The sequence below is a fragment of the Rhea pennata genome, chromosome 1 (assembly GCF_028389875.1).
Source record: "Rhea pennata isolate bPtePen1 chromosome 1, bPtePen1.pri, whole genome shotgun sequence".
In the NCBI taxonomy this organism is placed as follows: Eukaryota; Metazoa; Chordata; class Aves; order Rheiformes; family Rheidae; genus Rhea; species Rhea pennata.
This window is the reverse complement of record NC_084663.1, coordinates 146,081,273-146,103,874: the sequence shown is the minus strand read 5'-3', so window position 1 is coordinate 146,103,874 and position 22,602 is coordinate 146,081,273. Positions and strand designations below refer to the sequence as shown.

At 38.6% G+C, this 22,602-nt stretch overlaps 1 protein-coding gene across 3 annotated transcripts in view; it reads right to left on the bottom strand.

Moving 5' to 3' along the window:
* ATP10A (ATPase phospholipid transporting 10A (putative)) overlaps positions 1-22,602 on the bottom strand; it is a 116,435-nt gene that overhangs the window by 60,848 nt on the left and 32,985 nt on the right. For all 3 annotated transcript variants that reach the window (XM_062601566.1, XM_062601567.1, XM_062601568.1), the window contains exon 2: positions 8,423-8,627. In XM_062601566.1, the coding sequence (XP_062457550.1) occupies positions 8,423-8,627 (205 nt within the window). The remainder of the gene's footprint in view (positions 1-8,422; positions 8,628-22,602) is intronic.

The following is a 22,602-nucleotide window of genomic DNA, read 5'->3' as shown; positions in this document are numbered from 1 at the left end:
CAGACCTTGAAAGTACGAACTTGAGTATAACCAAAGAATGGAAATTTTCATAAGTTATTACAAATAACAGTTTTGAGACATATGGTCAGCCACTTCCCATGTAATAAGGACTTTAATGCAAACTTTTACTGCTCTTTGTAGCCTTATTAGTATTAAAACAAATAAAGGACTTGGAGGGTAGCAGGTGGAGAAAAGAGAAGTGGGATTAAGTTCACATCCTAGATGTTGAGATAAACAGAGGAGTTCCTCATACTGTTGCTCTAGTTTCTCAGGCAGAAAAAAAAACTTGTTCTCTACCTCACTGCTTCCAAAAGGAAAGCGAGACTATGTCACCACTGCTGGGGTTACACACAGCTTAATACTTACTGTAAACCTTCCTGCTGTGGAAAAGAAAGTCCTTCTATCTTTTCCTAATCACTGATACTGCAAATTAGGTTATGGTATCAGATTAGAAAGTTGTGGTATGCTTCCAGCTCCAAACTCCTGCGTCTAAAAGCAGGAGTTCTCAGCATCTGATTAACATACCATTTCTAAGAATAAATATTCCAGATATTTTGCCCTCTCAGATGACAAGCCAATGCAAATCTAAGGAATAAGCAATCCCAGAAATAAAACTCTTTTTTTTTAGTAAAATTGAATTAGGCTAGGAGATTAGAAAAGTCACAACAAACCAACAAGAAAAGAAGATCTGATTGGGAAAACCTCTCCTTGATTTAAATGTATATGTTTACTTCTCCTATAGCAAGAAAGCAGTAGAGTATTTCATTTTCTCTCCAGACTTGAAATGCTTTCTTGTTTTCTAACGTTTATTCACAGAAACAAAGGATTGGAGAGATGCGAGACTTGCCACACGGAGAATGAAACCTGCTACCTCTTTAGAGGTCAGCTGCAGCACAAGAACAGGCATGATACATTTCCTTATGTGGCTTCACCACTGTTCTACCGGTGCAGGAAGGATTATCCTAAAGATAGGAGGTCCTTCGCAGCCAGGATGTTCAAACTTAGATTCATGAATTTATCTCCTATCATTCACAATTAGGCACAAAAAATAAACAGCCAATGTCAACGGTAAAAGTTAAGGACTTAGCACCCATTCAAATTGGACTCTTATTTTTTTGCCAATGCTTAAATTAAGGTACCCAAAATTTTCTGTTACAGTTATTCAAATCCTTTGTCCCTCTGATGAGTCTTGACAACCAAAACTGTGGTCTGGACACCTGCACAATGGAAACTAGAAAGAGATGATCATCTTGCTTGAAACCAACCCAACAGGAAGTGAACCACAATTCCTGAGTTTGTCAAAACTTGCATCCTGTCCCCTCACCCCCCAACTACAAACTAAACAACTCCCCCCTAGACTACTAACTAAATGCCACAGTAAAATGGCACAGTGAAAAACTGTTCTTAGCATCTCTTATGGATTTGTAGCTAATACAAAACCACTGACTCAGGCCTGCTCTGCAGTAGGCCATTCTGTGTGCAGCTGCGATACTTTTCTCTGTTAGACAGACATGTCCATAGTTTCTATAGAAGTTGTTTCTGAACGTGGTATTATCCAAAAAATATATTAAAAAGAACAGTATAGACATTGAGCTTTTCGTAGTGATTTCGGTTTCATCAGAGAAATTTACTGAACATTTAAGATGTGACTTTGAACATAGGTTTTCATGGTATGTACATACTAGCATTTTGCACTGAGAAACACAAGAAGACTACATAATCATATTCACGACGTCTGGGAATTTTTAAAAGACTTGCTTCACTAAAAGCTTCAGCTAGAATGTAAAAAATAATAGTTTTTAATTTAATATGCTAGTAGTACATGGGGGAAAACATTTATTTTCTTTTGTTTGGATGGTTATTTTTTTAACTTTCTTTTCCCTCAGGGAAATCTAATTTTGGCAATGTGTGTGGGATGGAGCAATAATCTGCTTTTTTAACATGTGCATGTCTGGAATTTTCAAGTCATTTTTCTTAGCCTTGTGAACCTTTTCAAAATACTGGAAAAAAGAAAGGCACAAGGTACAACCACAAAAAGACACCAGAAATGTCTCCACTGTTCATGTGGCCTGATTCTATCCTTTTAAGTACTCACCGTCTAAATGAGACTGAGCATGCTGGTTGATCACATTCACTTGATTATTATACAGTACCATTCCTGATAATTTTGGCTGGATGCACGTACAGAGCTGGCTCTTTACAGATGTGTGAGGGTATCAGCGGGACAAAGAGTGATAGGGCCATGCCTGTTGCTTTAAAGCAGTGTTGCTTTAGAAGACCCTATCAGACTCTTCGAGATAAAGAGCTCCTCTCAGCAGATGAATGAAAGCTAGTCTCACCCGGGAATTGTGCTGGTTTAACTTTAGCCGTTCTCTCAAATTGGGCTACTTCACCCATACAGATGGTGGCTACATGAGAAATCTTAGTTTAGTATAGCGTTAATCAGAACTTGAAAAAAAAAATTTTGAGGGAGAAAACTGAAGAAAAAGAGTTTGAATGCAAAGTGAATATCTACAGTGAGATATTGTGTCCACTTCATGAGCTGTTTTCACCCAGATAGTATGAGCTGCCCTCCTCCAAATCTAAACTCACATGTGGTGCAGCACCAACATAGTAAGGCTTAGAGTGAAGCCCTTTTAGGAAGCAGTCTCATCTTTTCTTCTGACCACTTTCTGCTTAGGACTTACAGGGGAAGAGACAGTAAAGATGGCCTAAAGCGTGGAAGAGGGAACTGTGGGAATGTTTCTCTAAGACTAGTTGTACTTAGTATGCTTCCAACACCGTGCAAGAATAGACAGGGCTGGCATGAAAGCTAGACCTGTCCATTCAGCCTAGCTTCCAGGCTGTGGTGGAAGTGCAAAAGTATTTGCAGTAAACACAGGTTCTGAGTTTACACATATTCCAGGAGTGTGGACATACTGATTTGCAAGGAAATCAGACTGATAAGTTATTTGGATTCTAATCTGCACGCAAGTGAACCCTCTCATACAGGCAGACACCAAATCCAAACGTACTTTTTTAGACAAATTAAATAAGCAGCCACAAAGTCATTTGCAAAGTTTATCTAAATCTGTTTAATCATGATAGTATAAATTTATTTTGAACAAAGGCATAATCTTACAAGAAAAAGAGAGGGATCTACCCTATCAGTTCTCAGAGGGACATATGCATCTTCTCAAAAAGGGTGGCAGCTGCTGGATTCAACTTAGCTTTTAACTGAACTGAAGCTTTCCACATAAACACCCCTGACATGGCCAGTGGTTAATAAACTATAAACTGCTCCAGAATCCACAGTGAATCTTTGTGGATTTTGTTAAAAGACATACTGAGCAAAAACAGTGGTGTATTTTGTTTGTTTTGTACTACAAGGCAGCAAGAAAATGTAAATATTTTTCATGAGTCTAGATTCATACTATCAAAATATCCTAAATCAAGTTTATGAAACCTGAAAGGGAGGATTGAGCCTTTGCAGTCAGAGCTGTATCTGCTTATGCACGCTCTGAAGAGTGGCTGACAAAATGTTTCAAATGCATGTACAACATTCCACAAGCAATTATGGAGGGTGCGGTGGCAAAACAGCCTGTAGAGTAATACAGAAAACACATTGATTCTTCTTTCATAATGCATCTCCTATTAGGTTCAGCACACCAGAAGTGGCTGCTGTGACTAGACAGCAACAAGGGTGGATTAGGAATCAGGAGGAAACTGGTGTCATACCAAGAAACACTTGTTTTTTCCAAAGATGCTTACCACTCACTGCTAGCACTATTATACCACTCATAAGGGTTCAATAAAGTACTTGCTCCTTGCTTAGCTCTCTGGTGTTTCATGCTGCACACACAGACCTGACCTGTGTTTCAATGTGAAGACAGTCCACTATTTTTTTGACTTTAAAGAGAGAGAATGTAGAAGTACATTTCTGACTATTTAAAACATTTTAACACATACTCTCATGGTAATATCTGGATAATGAGACCAGATTTAGAGTCTCTGGGGAAACAGTTCAAAAGCCTCTGAAAAGCCTCCTTTTTCTTTCCCTTTTTTATCCTATTAATTAATTTCTTTATGTGCTGATTATTGTGAATGTAGAGTAACAATGCATAAATTCAAACTACAGTCTTCAGATATACAAGATTTACAGCCACAAAGGAATACATCATTAACTGTCTTCACAGCTTGTATATCGATAGGATGTAGAACTGTGTACAGAACGTACAGATTCGTGTCAGACAAATCACATTCATTAAGAAATACACAAACATAACAAGCAATATGTTCTCATTCTACTATAAATTACTCAGATAAATCAAAGTGGTGCTAAAAAAAAGCAGTATTTCTGGTCACTTGTGCTATAAAGGAAAACAGTTTCTTGGAATTCACAAGCGGAGAGGTCTAATCCAAGCCCACAAATGCTGATCTTGGATTTCTGAGCATATGTTTAGAGTATAATAATGCCTGCAAAACACTGGAGACAAGGATACAGAACTGCTTCTATAATTGCTTAGTGCTGCCGCAAGGGTCATTCTAAAAAGAGATACTACCTTTCCCAGTGACAGGATAGTATTCTCTAAGCAAAGGTTTGGAAGAGGGGAACTCTAAGTCATTTTACACTCCCTGTGACTATTGATCTCGTATATTGTTAATACTGAAAAGAGACATGCAAAAATACTTTAGACCGTGCTGGCAGAACGACTACCACTCCAGAGGTCCAGAGCCCTGCCCAGCAAAATAGCTCTGGGCTTGCTTTCCCCTTGAAAGGACATTTGGAGAGTGCGCTGTGGTTGGAAGAGGGCTGTCCGGAGCACACTGCACTTCAGCTTTTCCAAACTGGTAACCTGGCTCTCTATGGAACGCAGTTTGCAGTAGATCTGTGAACTTTAAATTGCATGAGTGGGCACAAGGCAGGGACAGAATTAGGAAAGCATAAAAGTGGCTTAAAACAACTGCTATTACCCTCCCCCCTTTCCCATGCCCAGTAGAGTTACGAGGATAGAAATAGCTATCCTTTATCGACCTACTTCCCAGGCACGTGCTCAAAAGCAATCAGTGAGTTCCTACAAGAAACACACAAATGCCAAGCTTTGTAACACAGCTTCTTTTAAATGCTTGGGATACTGCTACAAGGACATTATTCAAAGCCTGCTATGGGAAGCTGATAGTTTAAGAAGAGGCTTCCAAAAAATCTTTGTTTCTTGTCCTATGAAAAACCGCATGATCAAGCACGTCGTACTGTAAGGCTGGTGGGGGAAGACTTTGGCAGTGTGGGAAAGGGAGGGTTAGGACTACATAATCTATTTGTTTGTCTTCCTGCTTGAACAACAGTACTGTAGAATGAGACAGTACTGAAGAGCTAGTGAGAGTTATTCGCCTGAATAAAATGATAATATAATAATATAAAGGTATTCTTGTCCACTGTATGAAGGGGTTGGGATGGAGGTTCTATAACGGGTCTCGGAACAAGCCCATGTGAGGTTTGTTAAAAACGATGGTCAGTATTTGGTACAAAAAATTTTTGTTCTTCCAAAGTATTTTATGAGATCTACCAGTAAGCCCTCTCCAGTAAGGATGACATAGACATATCTAGATAAGGAATGAACTTCAGTTCAAAATTGGGCCTCAAAATTGGGTCATGTTATATTCCATGACATTTGACTGAGTCTACTATTCATCCAACATTTCCCAAGCAGCTCCCTCTATCCCACCACCGAGTATCCCTCTGCAGGACAACACCTTCAGGAACCAGTAAGACCATATGCTGACCAGTTGGGGTGGAGGGAAGGTGTTGCATAAATTAACAGTGTGCTCCAACAGGCTTTGGCAAGAACTTTAATGAGGATGGCAAGTTTTCTGCTGGGAACTTAGGCAATGCTTTTACAGAGAGGCTCTGTGATGCTGTAGCTGCTGCGGACTTGGAACTTGCAGGTGTGCACTTTGCCTACAACTTAGTTGACACAGGAACCAGGGCTTGGATATTTCCTGCTTTCTCAGCTATTTTAGGAGAGGGGAGGTAGTCATGTGTGGTTTTCTTTCAGAGTTTCTTTCAATACTGGACTTCTTGAGGCCCCGTCCTGCTTTCATTGAAATGAATGAGCTTTTTGTCATTGAACCCAGTTTAAAATTTATTATGGACCCTACTGTTGTTGCACCTGGGCATCTTGTGATCTAAAGATTTATTTATCCTCATGTTTGGGGGCATTCTTCTGAGACAGATAAATGCCATATTCTTATCATAATACAATGAACAGAGGTGCAGAAGGTGGATGGCCTGGAAATTCAAAGAGTGTGATCTATAATGCTGACTAAAAGATATCTCTAAGGTCAACTAAATTCCTCAGAACTCCTTCTCAGATGCCACTCAGCAAAGCAGGATAAGCCATGTAAGCCAAGCCATATCTGCCCTGGTGTGCTGAGCCACTTGGGACATAAATCTAGTCTTGATTCCCTAGAAGGTACTCTTTCCTCAGCCTCCTTCCCCTGTGGGGCTCAATTCAGTCTCCAGAAACCTTTAACCTGATGGAGGAGGAAATGACACTGCTATTCACTCCCACGCAACAGTCTTACAGATATGTAAAACACCCAGATTTAAACTTTCTAGCTGCCTGGCTTGGGTCAGCAATCTAAACTTCAGCAAGTACGCCAAACACCAGATCGCACGGGTATTTCCTCTCAGCATTCCTGCTAAAGCTGAATTATTGAATGTATATATTCACTGGGACAGAGATAGAAGAGTGACTCGACAGTTGATGGTTTGGGCACACATCTTTGTTTCCCAGCTCCCAGGAGCAAGGTGCTAATTCCTAGAAGTTCTCACTGTCTAGGTTCCAGGAATCACAATCCTAGTGCTGAACTGTGCCTCTGCTGCCAGGGAGGCTTGGGTACCTAACACTGTGCAGTGGATTCTCCTTGACAGCAAGGCTTTTAAAAGTCAGTCTTGAGATACTCTGTACTTGGACATTTAAATCCCACTTACTGTGTTTACCATCATCTACTGCAGTGTGTCAGAAGGTCTTGAATCATGAAGAACTGATCATCTAATGTCGGTGAGCGGGGAAGTTGGTGTCTCCTCGGCTCTTGCTTTTGAGACAGCTGTTATATGTCCTTAGCCTATAACTGTACCTGAGAATATGGAGGCATCCCTGTACTCAGTAGACTATATACAACATCTAGTTTTTGTCCTTTAAAATGTGCCCGAGGTCATCTAGGAACTCTGTGCTGGCAGAGAACTGGGCTACATTATCTAAATGCCTCCCAGGAGCTTTACCCACTGGGACATATTTCCCCTCAGTAGGAGCAGGTTAGGACTTTTGAAAGCAACCCAATTAGCTTCTTTGGAACAATCAAGGTTTTTTAAACATTTCGCCTGCAGCTGATTAAGTTTCTTGTCGTGGTGTTAACTGACACGTGATGTCTAATATTTATGTGGGAATCACTGATGATTAAACAAGTCTTTATCTCATGTTTTTACAAGCTTTTCACAGAAAGGCTTTGCCCGACATAAAGAATTATTAGGAAGGCACATTGATTTTCATCCCATTGGTTAAATTATGACTTCACTAATGTTGATATACCTCAGTACTATTACAGGCTGCTGTAATAGTACAGCAACAGGCTGCTGACAGTCATAAGGACAGAAACTCCCATAGTTTGCATAACCTGTCAAATGAGAAGAGCTACTAGGAAAAAAGATTGCAGCTGAATTCTAGGGAAAAAATATATTTTTTTCATATCCCAGCCAAAGCACAGGAAACTGGAGTTAGCTGGCAAGAGGGATGGGAGAGGAGAACATACAAATAAATATTATTTAAATAAAACGTTATTAAGTCAAGTAAAACTTCAGATAATTTCCTCTAATTCTGCTGACAGTATCTGATCTTCTGGATTTTGCTTTGTTTTAAAACAATGCTGTTGGGGAGAGATAAGTATAATGAGAGAGCAGTAAAACAAATTTTCAGCACCTCTAGAATGCATGCATGCTACCCCTTTAAATCTTACAAGCTTTAATGCTCCAAATGCTAGAGGGATATTCTGCAACATGGAGTTTTAGGCAGAATTCCTAATTGAAACTGATCTGGTCTGCAGGCAAAAAAAGTACTTGTTTATATTAAAATATCTTCTCATTGGACACTTAAAATGTGTTTTCAAAAATCAAGCTACAATAGAAGCCATTAAAAACCCTCAATATTTTTCAGTCACACACAATTGCCCCAAACAATTCCTATTCAAATTTGAGGAAAAATTATGGTAAAACGTTTGCTACTATTACGAGGTCAGCTGTTGGCAAATGCTAGTATTTTAATCGTAACAGTAACTCATCAGCACTACTAGAACAAGCAGATATATCTGGTGTGGAATGCATTGGTGAGTAGTTTACTTTTCCAAAACAATTTTTTATCATAAGCAAGGGTTAAGAATGGTGACTTACCAGCTCTAAGAATCTCCTCACCACCTGTCTTTGTTTTAGGTTAGTTTCACCATCCAGGTTAGCTGTTTCTATATGGCACAGCCCATCAGGATCACTTGAAGAGAGCAGCAGTATATCAGCAGGTATAATTTCATTACAGCGAAGCTGAACAAAGTCTCCAACTTTCACTTCTTTCCAGTATCTGCTTATATATTTCTTTTCATTCCTGAAGAAAAGACATTTAAAGGACATATATCAAAAAAATGCATAGATCATCATGCCTCAGATAAGATCTGGTTTGATTTGCAGCAGGAGCACTTCTGTGGAAGTTCCTCAAGTACTTTCAAGTTATGCCACAAAAAGGTCACGCAGGCTGCATGGATGCCAATTATCACCAACTAAGAACCAGGTCAGAATTCCCAAGGGCTTAAAAACTAAACAAACGGGGGGGAAAAAAAAAAAAAAAGGCAAGCAAGCAAGCAGATGCTCTTTAAGGCCTAGAATACCACATGTGGCTGTTGGAGCTGGGATCCTAGGGCAAGTGGGTGCTGCACACTCTCCTCCTTCCCTCAATGGTCCAACCACTAATCCCATGAAGTGGAGGGAGCTGCTGTGCACCAGGAGTGAGGATGAGTCACAGACTGAGGTATCTCCCACACTTCAGGGCAAGCGATGGAACAGCATTGCAACTGTGAAGAGGCGTAAGCACAATACCTCCTTGACTCGGCTCCTGAATGACTTCCATCATACATCCCCCTGTGACAAACCCTCAGCTGGCTCCCACTTTGCCTTCCTTCCAATATAGACGAAGTTTGTATAGTACTACATGTGAAATCTGGATGAAGGAGCCAAAAAACTGTATCTGAAAGAAATTTCCAATATTAATCACTAACTCTAGAATCACAAGAACACCTTCAATGGAAAAACATAGCCCCAAGTGCTCTACAGGGGGAACACACTATTATTTCTTTTAAATATTTCTGCAGTACCACCATATTAACCATTGTACCATCTGTTACTTAGCTCAGTTCTGCTTAGTTACTGTGAACATTTTCTTTTGGAGTGCAATTTCGTTGTTACTTCAAAGACTTATCCAATTGAAACATACATGTGTATGTTGTTCATTTAGACATAGCCACTAAATCTATTTTTAAAAGTCATGATAATTGGCTACTTTTTTTACTTTTTATTAAAAGTAAAGGGAAAAAAGGAACGGGTGCTTGTTTAATTAATTCTAGTTAAAATCCACATTTCTAGCTTCAAAACATTCATGTGCTTTCTTGGCATTTGTGTAAATCGCTTTCCTTATGTTTTTGAAATAAATTCCTTTCAAAACAGCCACAATATTAACTGAAAGTGGAAAGTGGCTAGTCTGACACTTCTAAGCTGCTGGGACGTACATCACACAGACAGCGCAAGCACCTAGGCTACTGTCAGTGCTGGCATCCTGTCACTGACAGTGAGGCATAGTCTTCCTTGACAGTACTTAAACAGGCAGAATGGGATTCTGAAATGTGTGTATGTATGCATGCGTGTGTGTGTGTGCGCATGCGTGCACACATGCTATTTTATGTTCTTTCAAAGTGTATTATTTAAAACACATTGCTTTTGGTAGTAATGTGAATAAGCTTGTAACTAAGTGGAAATACAGATGTCCTGCTAATCACTGATAGTGATGCTATCCCTAATTCATCCTTATCATGCCTTCGAGGGCATTAAAAGAATTAGTACCTCAGTTTGCTTTCATTCATTTATTTAGCCTGAGCCCTGAGCAATAACTTCTCAGGTAACCTCACAAGGATGAATCAGAGAAGTTTTGCCTCCTAGAATTGCTTCACTGACCTTTCTTTAGATGTAATTTATAAAAGGACAAAAGAAAACCATGTATGAGCTTTCTATTTTGATAAAGCCTAAAAATGATTAATAACAGCAAAGTGTAAAATGTGATACTCTAACAAGGGCAAGTAATTCATGTACTAGCTGCAGATATTACCCACTCCTTTCACATTCAGGCTGAAGCCAGCATCTAAGTTTCTCTGCTAATGAATGAATTGCTTTGAAATACAGTGTGCCATAATGTAGTGCAAATCACTCCATTACAGATCAGAAAGGTCTGTTAGCCACACAATCTGTAAATCCAAACCCCTTCACATGTAGCCATCACTCTTGATCCTTTTTCATTTAATTGTGAAAATGGGTGATGTTCAAGTGCACGCAAAGTGAATGGCAGTATATAAGTACTACCAGGCCAGAACTAGCAAGTAGTCCTGTACCATGCTGTAAGGCCTAATATTTTTATATAACTTCCACTGTTTGAAAAGCATTGCTATTTTAGCATTTCCTGATCTCCCACATTTGGCAGCTGTCACACTACATATTCTGTCTGCAGCAGGAAGGGTGGGCATCTCGCACCACCAGGCCAAATGGCTCTGCTAGGATAGAACGAATGCAAGAACTCTTGCACACTTGCCAGGGCCCCAGGGAAAAATTCCCTTCAGTAGATGTACAGAAATAATTTGGCCTAGGACTCCACTTAATCCATCTCTCTCTGCTAACAAGGGCCAGTAGAGGACAAATTGTCTGCCTGCACGGAAAACTACTTCCTTATCCTATTCAACCAGTTACCCACATCCTCTAACAAAGTTTTTAACTCAGAATTTTCTCACTGCACCAAATGAACTGTCACTGCTAGTATTCACCACAAAATAAGGCACAATACCATCTTCAAATGTGTTGGTTCAGGTATTGATGCAGCATAGATGCTCTAGCCCTTTAGGAACATTCTTCCTTTAACACGCTCATCCTACTCCTTTGAACATAAAAGTTAGTTCATTTGGAGAAAATTTTCGTTGACCCTACTAATACAGTATGATTTATCAAGTAATAATTTGTCATTGACTTCTGCACAGACAGGACTTTAGCATCCAAGTTTTATACTGCTGACTAAATATTTATTCTTGCTGTTATATTGTGCCAGTAATTTCCATAAGTTATATGATATAAAGAGTTAGGAATGTCACACATATAAGAGAAATGCTCTCTTTAATATTTAAGCTCTCTTTTGTGTTTATATAAGGTGGAGCATATAAGAACACTTGACTTAAAATTTATTTGAAGTTCAGTGATTTGAGTACTTTTGTCTCAGTGTAACCTCATAGACTTTATTTTTCTAGATGCTTTTCAGAAGGAGTTCTTTTTATGTCTCTAAGGACATACGGCAAAGTCTCTGAGGACCATATTGCATAGCTCTGTTGCAACAGGCAAACTAGATCAAATACAGGTGAGCATATGTACAACTTTATTACATATCTGGAGTGGCATGTACATATTTTTAAATGGTTCAGTTTATTTTTCAACTTAACAGCAAATGTAATGTTTAAGCAGATACTTGATCTGAGCTCTTCACAGCAATGACCAAGTTTGGAGGATATCAACAATTTAAAACATTGAAACATAGGACTGAATGGAATACCTAGATCACTGAGACCAGTTCATTGCAACTGCAGGGATTCATGTAATGGAGATCAAGCCCAGAAAAGAAAACAACCACCACTCTATATAATCTTATGCAACAGCAACAAAATGCTGTCAGGTGGAAGTATACTCATGCAAAGCATATTCAACAAAATGCAGTCGAGTGGGTATTTATTACTTATCCAATAATCAGTATGATTTTTCCTGTCATGGTTCTATCCATTCATTTATCTGGTAGGAGCTTTTGAAATGTCTTCATTTTGTCTTGAATGTCCTAAAAATCATCTGAAAATTTTGCTGTCTTCCCTTTTTTAATTACCCAGCTGACAATGTTTTGAACACAGATGCCTTGGTCTATTCCTCTGAGGTCCTGCCATTTATCCTTGCTCTGTCCACAGCTATGTGGTCTATGACAGTCCTCTGCACTCTCATGAGAGGGCCTCAGGTCCTGTTTGCAAGGAACTTTTATTAACAGCTTCTCGTAAGTTTAACTAAACATCATCTGGTTTTCTGGAATATTTTGTTGAAGCGCTCAAAAACTCCTAGCAGGAACATAGCACTGGAAAGGAACTCCTGGATTAGTGAGTTCAGCCTCCTCCCTGCAGTCATGGAAAATGCTGCCATGGATGTTTATGTCAGAAGCTAACACCCCACAACCCTAGTTCTACCTGCCCTCACTTATCTCAAGCCTCAAGATATAGTACCTATAACAAATTTAACGCTGATATTGCAAGATACCAAAGCTGCATGAACCCAGGAAGAGGTCAGAGATGCTAATTCTTATCGTTCAAACTTGGAGATTTAGATAAAAGCCTTCTAAACTAAAATGCTGTCACACACTTTTGCCACTCTTCAAGAAGGAATAGATCATGTTACTCTCTAGTTAAATCACTTTGCGGAACACTTAGGCTCAGAGAGCTATGCCCAACTACTCTAAGGTTTGTACTGGGCCCACATATTAAAAATGTCTAGCCCCCTTGTACACAACCTAAACTCCACCAACACATTTACATGCAGAGAACGTTATCAGTTAGCTCAGGTTGCATACCCTTACTGATGGAAATCTTCCTTTTCTCTGTCATGATCTGAAACAGAAATTGCCACTGATTCTGCTTTTCTGTGCATATCTTTACAGATAGATATTGATTGAAATCTAAAGATGGAAGCCTAAAGAGTTGACTGGCTCAGCTGTATTGATTTCAATACCATCAGTCAGCAGCATCTGTGGCACTGGTGGATTTAAGCACCTCTAGAGGTTAATGTACTTTTGCAGCCGTGAAGTGCAATTATTCTAACATGTTCACTTTTCAACACACAAGGTAAAGTTTGCAACATTCTTTCAAATGTGTGTACACAGAGAAAATGACTCTAACTGCTGTCTAAAAACTTGTGTTACCCTACCCACTGCTTAGGCCTGTGATCTGTTTTGAACCAGTACAGCTTGCAGGTTTGTACCAAATTTAGGAATAGCTTTGGCTAACAGCAAAACTTCTCAGAACTCCCAAGTTATTGATGAACTTTTTGTCTCTAAATTTTAAATCTAAATTTAAAAATACAGAAACTCAGATATTACTTTTTTTTTTCCTCCTTATTAAACATGCTCTTCCTTCTTCTGGTCTTCCCTGCAGCTTGACCTGATGAAGATTAAGCCAATAATTTCACTTTTCTCACTTTATAAACATCTTTTTTAAAACTACAAAAGGCTGAAGATTTAAGATCTCTAACTAAGCCTCACAAAAATAACATGGTTTCCTTATTTTGAATAGCTTTGATCTGTTTTGGTGTGATAAGACATTATCCAAATTAACCATAAAGGGAGATAACAGAGCTTTATATGCATATAAAATTTTGGAGAAATCTTCCTTTCTTTTTTCTTTTCCTTCCTTTTATTTCCCTCCCCCCCCCAAAGTCTAGAGGAAAATATCACAAGCAAGATTAAGTCAAAAATGTGAAGGCTCTGCAGTATAATCTGTTCCACTCGTGCAAGGCCTTACTACTAGCAATTTCATATCTTAAGCCCAGGAGATGAGATTACTGGGTAATCATTTCTTCCTTCTTATGTTTCTCCACTGGCAACAACTGCATTTAATGAGTGGGAATAGCAGACACAGATTTGCTCCATCATTGCAGGGAGTGGCTGGGGAGCCTCTACGTATTTGTAACACCATCCTGTCTCAGACCCAGCATAATCTCTTACTTCTGTTTTAGGAGGGCCTTGGAAAAGGCATGTAGTAAAAGATAGGGGGACACGCATGTGTATCTCCTGGGCTGCTCAGTCTGGCCTACCCAATATGCCATTCCCTGCACAGGCTGAGACTGCAGCCTAGGAGATTTTAAGCCTTTCAGGACACTTAAATGAAAGTTTGTTTCCCAGTCCAAGCCTGTCAAATGACCTGCTTTTGAAGTACCAATTGTCCTCGCTTCAAAAGAGACCAGACTATGCCTTCTCTTCAAGCCCAGATTGGTCACAGAGCCAGCAGAAACACAGTACTAAATTAACTCTGTGGAAGAGAAAAAGTCCTCCAAAATAGGCAGGTCAAAGACAGCAGGCATATACAAAGTATACCTTGGAGCAGTTCTTGATGTCAACCAAGTCCTTTCTTTACATCTGAGAAGGCAGAAAGAGGGTGGGGTAGAGCTAAACAAATTATTAAGAACATTTATGTCTCCAATGCCTTAAAACATGTTCTAGTGGATTGGTTACAGGTGCTGGGATAAGTCTCTTGGTTAGGAACAAGCTAACTAAAAAAACACGAGGATTCAATTGGCAGAGCTGAAGCACAATGGCAACTTCACTATTACACACCAAGAAAGAGAGCCTTGTTCAAATAACAAAGTAAAAAGATGTTCCACACCAGGCTGAACTATCTTTATGAGAGGCTCTAGTATCTAGCTGTTTCTAAACAGGTCTTTCACACACTCAAGGTTTTTTCACAAATTGTCTCCTCTTCTTTCCAGTCTGCCCTTGCCTGGGCTAGAGTTCTCCTTTGTAACCCTCTACATTGGTGTTTGACACTACTGCAGAAGTGGATGCTTAACGCTAACTGAGCCCAAGACTCTGTTAACATGGACAGCAAGTACAGATTTTGTGTAACTCATCATAGACTACAAAATCAGGGCTAGTGGCAACACTGAAATATATCACAGAATCACAGAAAGGTTGAGGTTGGAAGGGACCTCTGGAGATCACCTAGAACACATTGCCCCGGATCATGTCCAGATGGCTTTTGAATATCTCCATGGACGGAGACTCCACAACCTCTCTGAGCAACTTGTTCCAGTGCTCTGTTACACTCATAATAAAGTAGTCCACAAAGCAGTCCACAAAAATTACTGTATTATGACCAGTATCAATTATAGTTTGAAAGCTGTAAGTGTATCAGATTTCAGAGTTTAAAAACTCTCGTTTATCCACGAGATGAATGCATGTATTACTTTAAGTCTGAACATGATAAATATCTATGGAAACACACTGGGAACCATTTGGGTACAATTACAATGTTGTGGCAGAATTAAGGAAAAATATGTAGTGTAAGTTAATGCCAAAGCAGGTTACCTAATGCCCAGAATATGTCTTCATTCTACCATAAACGATAACATCTGTTTCTATTAAAATAAATCATGAAGAAGCTCTGAATATGATATTAATCAGACAAACAGATTAATAGTGTATGTTCTTGAGAAATGTTGAAGAGAACAAAATCTCTCTGTGACTGATGTTGCTAAATAGACTCCTTAATCTTCACATTATTTTAAAAGGACTTAGAACTTTTCTTGTTTTCATGGACTTTAAGTTTTTTGGGGGGGATTAGCAAGTGCAAATATATGTTACAGATGTTAATCCTAACAAAAGGACTAGGAGCCTGTGTGTGTATGGGAATAATGAGGTGCCTTTTAATAAATTCAGGCTTTCTAAGAAGTGCTAATTTTTCTGTTAAAAGTTAAACTTGTTCTGAAATAAAATGTAATCAGGGAACCTCAGTGACTCAGGTTAGGAATGTGGAAGCAATCACTGAACTTCTTTTGGCAGTGTTATCTCCATTATACCTCATGCTGAAAAAAATCTTACTGTTGTTCACTGTAATGAAACATTTGCTACCCGGAATAAATGATTTTTCAGCCAAGAAAATTGTTGTTGAGATAACAACATGAAATATAAAAGCATAACATTTACTTTACACAAACTGAAGAATGAAAAGCTGTCTTCCAGAACTCCATTTTAAAACTCAGATTGTTTTGGAGTTACATCTAGTATCCATCTTTTTTTTTTTAAAGTAGTATGATCCTAGATACTCCTTTGTTTACTGACCGAAATGCTAACAAACTTGTTATCATTCTTCCAGTAAACAGATATATTGGAAGAGAAGATTATCTATTGCTTATACTTAGCAGGATGTATAAATAATGGTTAGTACAGAGGCTTCCTAACTGGGTACTATACAGGGAAGTGGAAAAAGTGAAAGAACTGCCTGATACAATGTCCAACCTGTCCTACAGATATTAAAATCCATGAGTCAGTTACCTCCATATTAATGCCACAAAGCTTCCAACAGCTTGATGTATTAGAAATTCTCTTCTGAGTAAAATAGTGCAACAAAGCATTCATCTGGTTTTGATGCCTTCTAACTGACCATCACTAACCATAACCCCTGCATTTGACAACACTGACAACATTGCTTACCAGCCTGGTATCTCCCAGATACCCACAGATACAAAGGAGATGGCCACCTCAGCACTAGACCCGCACCCAGCTAAGATTCTCATCCTGAATTTCAGGATCACTGCAGGCATTATAGAGTGGAGCCCCAAACCACGCATTTTGATAAGATTCAATTGCATCTAGCGCTGTGCAGACATGGATGAGAAACAATCCCTGCCTAAAGGAGGGCCATTTAAATTGTAGACACGTAATGATAAAAATCCATGCCTGTGCCTACTTCCTGAACAATTACAGGAGAGGCATGAACCCTCTCCAAGGGAGATCTTAGGTGCTCAGTTTTGGTAAGGAATAATCTCTGTGCAGAAGCTTTCCAAAGCCCTGGTTCTGTAAACTGATAATCAGTCGAATGAAGCAACATCGGAAAACTCTTTCAGTACATAAATTTTAGGTGCAAATTAGATACCTAAATTTAGTGAGCAAAATCTCACCCTTTGGTGCTCCCCCACTGCATTTAAACCAGTATAATCAGCTGAGTACTGAAAAGGAGCTTGTAGTATCTTAACTGTATGTCCTAAAAGGTAAATTTAGCATGGCTCCGAAGAGCTAGTAAGGGAAATCCCATTCTTTAACAAGATTCAGATGGAATTTTTTTTCCTTCTAATTCCTGTGATTCTACACATCTGCCTATTTGATCTCAGGACCACATGACACACATCATATATGCATTAATGTATTCACTACATACAATTTATCCAGACACAGAAAGTTTTTTGTAAAATAATACAAAATCTCTTAAATGAAAGGCATTTCCTAAATGCAACAGTTTTAATTTAAGAAATAATTCCAGTACCTTGAGCTAAACATGAAACAGTTGAAAGAATTTTAGCAGGAAAGGTATTTCCTGGTAATTACGTGCAGAGACCTGCTGGAGTTGTTGATTAATATCCAGTTTTGGAGACTATTTTTTTTTCAAGTATCCTCCTGCACATAGCTGTGGCATACGAACATAGCTCCTTTAAAGTCAGCTTTGAAGCTCATGTTATCTAATCACCACACAAAAGGACTCCAGAAGTTAATGTAGTTCAGTTACTACTTTATGTTAACAAGACCATTGTTGAAAAGAATGTTAATAATTCACCAATTCAGAATTAAACAAGCAAAATCAGCCTCTCAGGCTGAAATATAAACCTTTGATCTTTTTTCTCGAGTTCCTCCTTAAATTATAAAGTTTTACATTTTTTTTTCCATTTCTATTCTTGTCTGGAAGAAGTCACACAGTGTCCCATTCCATTCCTTACATTCACTAAAGAGTAAAGGAAAGAAAAAAGGTGTTTATATGTTAACATTTAGAAATGCAGGATATAATCTAAATTTCAAGTTGAGGATAGTAAAAATATCAACCTGTCCAAACACCAACTGACACCTCATTGGGTCTCAGTGCTCAAACTTCGACCAACTGAGATGATGCTCTACGCGTTGCTGCTTCTAAAATACTTCTGACTGTACTCCTAGAATATTGCTTTGGCCCATAAACAAGATCTTGCGACTCCCACACAAAACTGAACTGGAGCATGTTTCATTGTACTGTTATCTTAATTCTCATGAACTTTATTTAACTGTATCATTACTAAGGAATTAGTTTACTCTCTGTCAGAGGAGATATATCAGAGGGAAATTGCAAAAGAGTGAAACCTCAAAATCAGGCACTGTTTTCTCTCTTGACCCTCAGAGGTAAAAAGGGAGATGTAATGCATTATCCTCGATAAAACCATGGTCTATCTATCACCTATCTGAAGCCTGCACCAAATAGTCCCAGGCAGGTATGGCAAAGTGGACAGTTTTACCTGACATTCATGGATGCTTACAGGCTGCAGGCAAAGCAAACTGGACATATCTATGTGCTTTTGTGATGGTGACAGAATAAAACCAATATTTGCACATAAATCCTGCCAAACCATGGAAGAATGGTTTGGTAGGATTTTTGTGCAAACATTGATCTTACCCTTCAATGTCTACCCAAGAATAAAAGAGGCCCCCAAATATTCAGAATTTGGCCAAAGTGGGTATCACTGGCGAATATCTGTTGAGCAGATGCCATATACTGCTTTTAGGGCCCTGTCCCTGGTATAACATGACTGGCTGCCCTAGGCCCCTGATACAAATCCCCAGCAGGGTGGCAGAATGCTTCACTTCTGAGGCATTGCTTCTGTCATACCACATTCATGTCCTCCTAACTGGGTATGGCTCTGTAAAAACAGGTCAGCAATTTTAGGATAACTGGGTTCCCATAGGTTTCTTCCTAATATGAAGGCACACAAGGTCAGCTAAGGCCCTGAAACATGAACAGAAAGATCTTTTTAATGCCTTTTTTAGTATTTACTATTATTAATTCTTTGTTTATATTTTTCCATGTAGGTTTTTAAGCACAAGAGCAATGAGATTTCTCAGAAAAGATGTAAATGAAATACAGAAGAACTGGAACTTGCTGCACTGCTCTCATAGTGCTTGCACTGCTGCTCAAAGTGAAAGAACTGTTTGACACTTTCAATCTAGATCTGGAAGCTACTTTGTGAGAGGCAATACTAGTACAAATCCCTGGGGAGCCCCTGATTCGAAGTATAAACATCTATTTCCAGCATCAGTACACCCCCAAGGGAGAAGGAGCTGTAAAAGGCATTACAACTCAAAAGAATCCTAATTCTTCTGTGAAGCTGCCAGGAGAATAGGCCGTATCTTGTACTTCAGGCTGATTCAGAAAATATAGTTCAAGTTTTAAACATAGTGACTTATCCTAGACTATGTATAGCCCAATTTCTCTATATTTAGCTGCTCCCACAGGTTATGTGGTTTGTCTTTACCTTTCTGGATCACTGCTTGCTCCAACAAGACAAGAACACTAATGCAAGGAAAAGCAAACAGCCTCAAGCTAAACATTAGTACTGAGAAATGTTTAAATTACCATATTGTTCTCACAACAAAACAGAAGTCTAAAAGTCTCCAGAATTATGTGTAAACTAATAACAAGGTGTTTCACAAGAATGTTGTCTTAATGAAGATTGATAAGGCCACACCTAACCCAGGACCTGGCAACAATTCTCAGTACTCATGACTGAGTACATGCATCGATCGAATCCTGATCTTCCGTCAGCTTGAAACAAGGATGTGCAGAAGCCCCAATTTGCTATGCTCTAGGTGCTGATGCAGTCTAAATGTAGACATACCAATCCTTTTATTGGACTGTTTTGCTTTTATACAAATTCATAGAATATAAAAATGTTCGTCATTCACATCAGAGAAGAATTAGAAGGCCAAACTGTATGCACATGCCATGTAGTGATACGAATCTTTCAGGGTTTGACTCAAAACAAATACGTCTATGAATGCAAATCGTGTATTCAAAATTCTTGGTAAAAATAAATGATAGAGATCTACATTGAAGAAGTGAAAACCGCAAAATGTAGTGTCCTACTATTTAAATGAAATGTTAAGATGTCTTTAGTAACATTTCAGTAGTTCTGATTCGACAATTTGACTATGGCTGGTACTTGCAGATGAAAAATTTAGACGATGAATTCATTAAGTGTTTTCAATGTCAATTTGATTATACTGACAGCCTCTGCCTTTACACAACCTATCCATTCCCAGAACTAAAGACGGTTGGTCTTCATCTCATTAATATTCCAAACATCCTGGAGATAATTAATGAATATAGTTTAGTATGAAATTCTAAGCTGGAACAGTACTTTTGTTTTTGCAGAAATAAATGCACTCGGATTCTGTCCCACTGATTTATAATCCAAATGCTATGAATTATGGTTCATGAGGTATAGTCAGCTGACACATGGAATGTATCACAACCTGTTAACTTAGTTATTCAAAGACACTGTAATTAGAGAGCTCTGCAGGGAACCAAGTTATCTTTGCCATTTGTCCACAACTACAGAACTATCATCAATAAAGAGGACAATTTCTGAAGAACTATATCCCATCAATATAAATTTTGGTAGTCTGTTTCCATCAGTTTACCAGATAATACATTTTCACAACGAAATGTATCTTTATACAATAATTATCCCACATTTTTTAAATCATTCAGGCAGTTACAGCATGAATATTTTCGAGAGTATGTTGGTTGGCGGGCCTGTATGTATCTGTATGTTTTTAAATACAAAGATGGACACTTACAATCTTTCTTTTCACTATTGCTAAAATAAATAGATATAGTGTCATTCTTGAGCACTTTTTATAGCACTCATATTGCTCGTGGAAACTATTTAAATTCATTTTTGAAGACTTGTATCTTATTTCTTTAAAAAATAAGCAGGTCAATTAATAGGAATGAACACTGTTTTGATTCTTTCTGGATGAGTGGGATACCTCATTAAGTTAAAATTTTTCTTGGTAATTATTAAAGTTCTTTGCAAATATTATTCCCAGAAAGAAATTATTCATGAATAATTTTCACCTATTATTCACTAAACTCCGAAAATAGGCTAAAAATCTAGGCCTCAATTCAGGAAGGTGCCTAATTTTATGTCTAAATTCAGCCAGAAAGGCAATTTTTTTGGCCGAAGTCCAGAAAGAAAACTTCTCTGCAGTTAAGATTCATACCTTCCTTGAGTGAAAGAAAAGATAGGACATTGAAATGCAATACCATAGGAAAAAAAACCAACCAAACACACAAAAACACCTTCAATGTCTTTACTGTAGCCAAAAGAAAAAATTGACTAACTGCAAACAACTCTTCTTCTCAAACACCCAGAAACTGAAGTTTAGAGCAAGCAATTACAAAGGGACTATTTATTGGAAGGGTTTGAATCATAGAGGGAGAACAAATAGCCTGATGTGAGGTCTGAAACACCTCAGCAGGTGACGGGCCACCCTGGTTGTGTGCAGAAAAGCCAGCATTCAGCAGCCTGGTGCATACAGAGAAACCAAAAAGCCTGTGTCACATTCTTAAGGCAAAATACAACTTAAAAATTCAGGAATATAAGTATTAAAAATCAAACCTCAATCTGGTGCCTCAATTTACTATTCTAAATTAAATCAATTAAGCCTGCAGATAAAATTTACAAATCTAACAAAAGAGTTATTTATCCTGAACCATTCCCCCACAAGTCTGTAAGAAATTCAAAACATTTTAAAAAAGAAATTCACAGATATTTAGATAACACACAGGTCTTCCAGTTAGATGAATTTTAACACTCACAGCCCACACTTAAAATTCCTTTGCATAGGAAGTCTCCTCCTTTGCACATCACCATCTTCAATTCTATTCCCCCAAACCATAACTGAAGTTTACTTTTTTACTCTTTCTCTCCTCATCATAAAAACACCACATCAAAAACTTACACTTTTCTTTCTCTCTCTAATGCCAAACTCTCAACATGACCCTCATTTCCAGTTTTGCTTTGTCAGCTTCCACACTGGTACTACTGGTACTGCTACAATCACTTTGCCTTCTCTATTGTCAGCAAATAATGACTTTGAACCCTGTGGCTCCTCTTTGCTACATCCAGCTGAAAGTCACATCTACTCCAAAGCACTTCTCCTCCTTATCTAGCTTTTTCTACACCCCTGTGGATGGTGATCTTGTCTGTCATTTTTGGCACCTCATGATTGACTGTGTATATCTTCTCTTATGACTCTTGGAGATATGGATTGCATTTAGGGCCACATCTGTAAAGACAGCTAAGGAAAATTCTCTGTAATTAGAAATCCGAGCTTGTAAAATGCCTAAAACTGAAACTTGTGCTTGCACTTCCCCTGTGAGGTAGACCTTATTAATCTAAGAAAAAGAATAATCATCCATCTTCAGGCACTAATTTCAACCAAGCTACTTTGTAAATACATAGTGCAAATTCTGAAAATGCTTTTTTTGACCACCCACAAAACAATCCACTTCTTTTGTAAATATGCCAAATTACTCACATCATCTGGTAGAAAATTCAGTTCAGAGGCCTTCCAATGCAGAAGCCACTCTGTTAGCATGCTAGTGTCTAGCATGCAGCCACTGCGCTGGGTTAACTCTGCTGGCCTCCTCCCACTGAGGACCCTCTGGTACAAA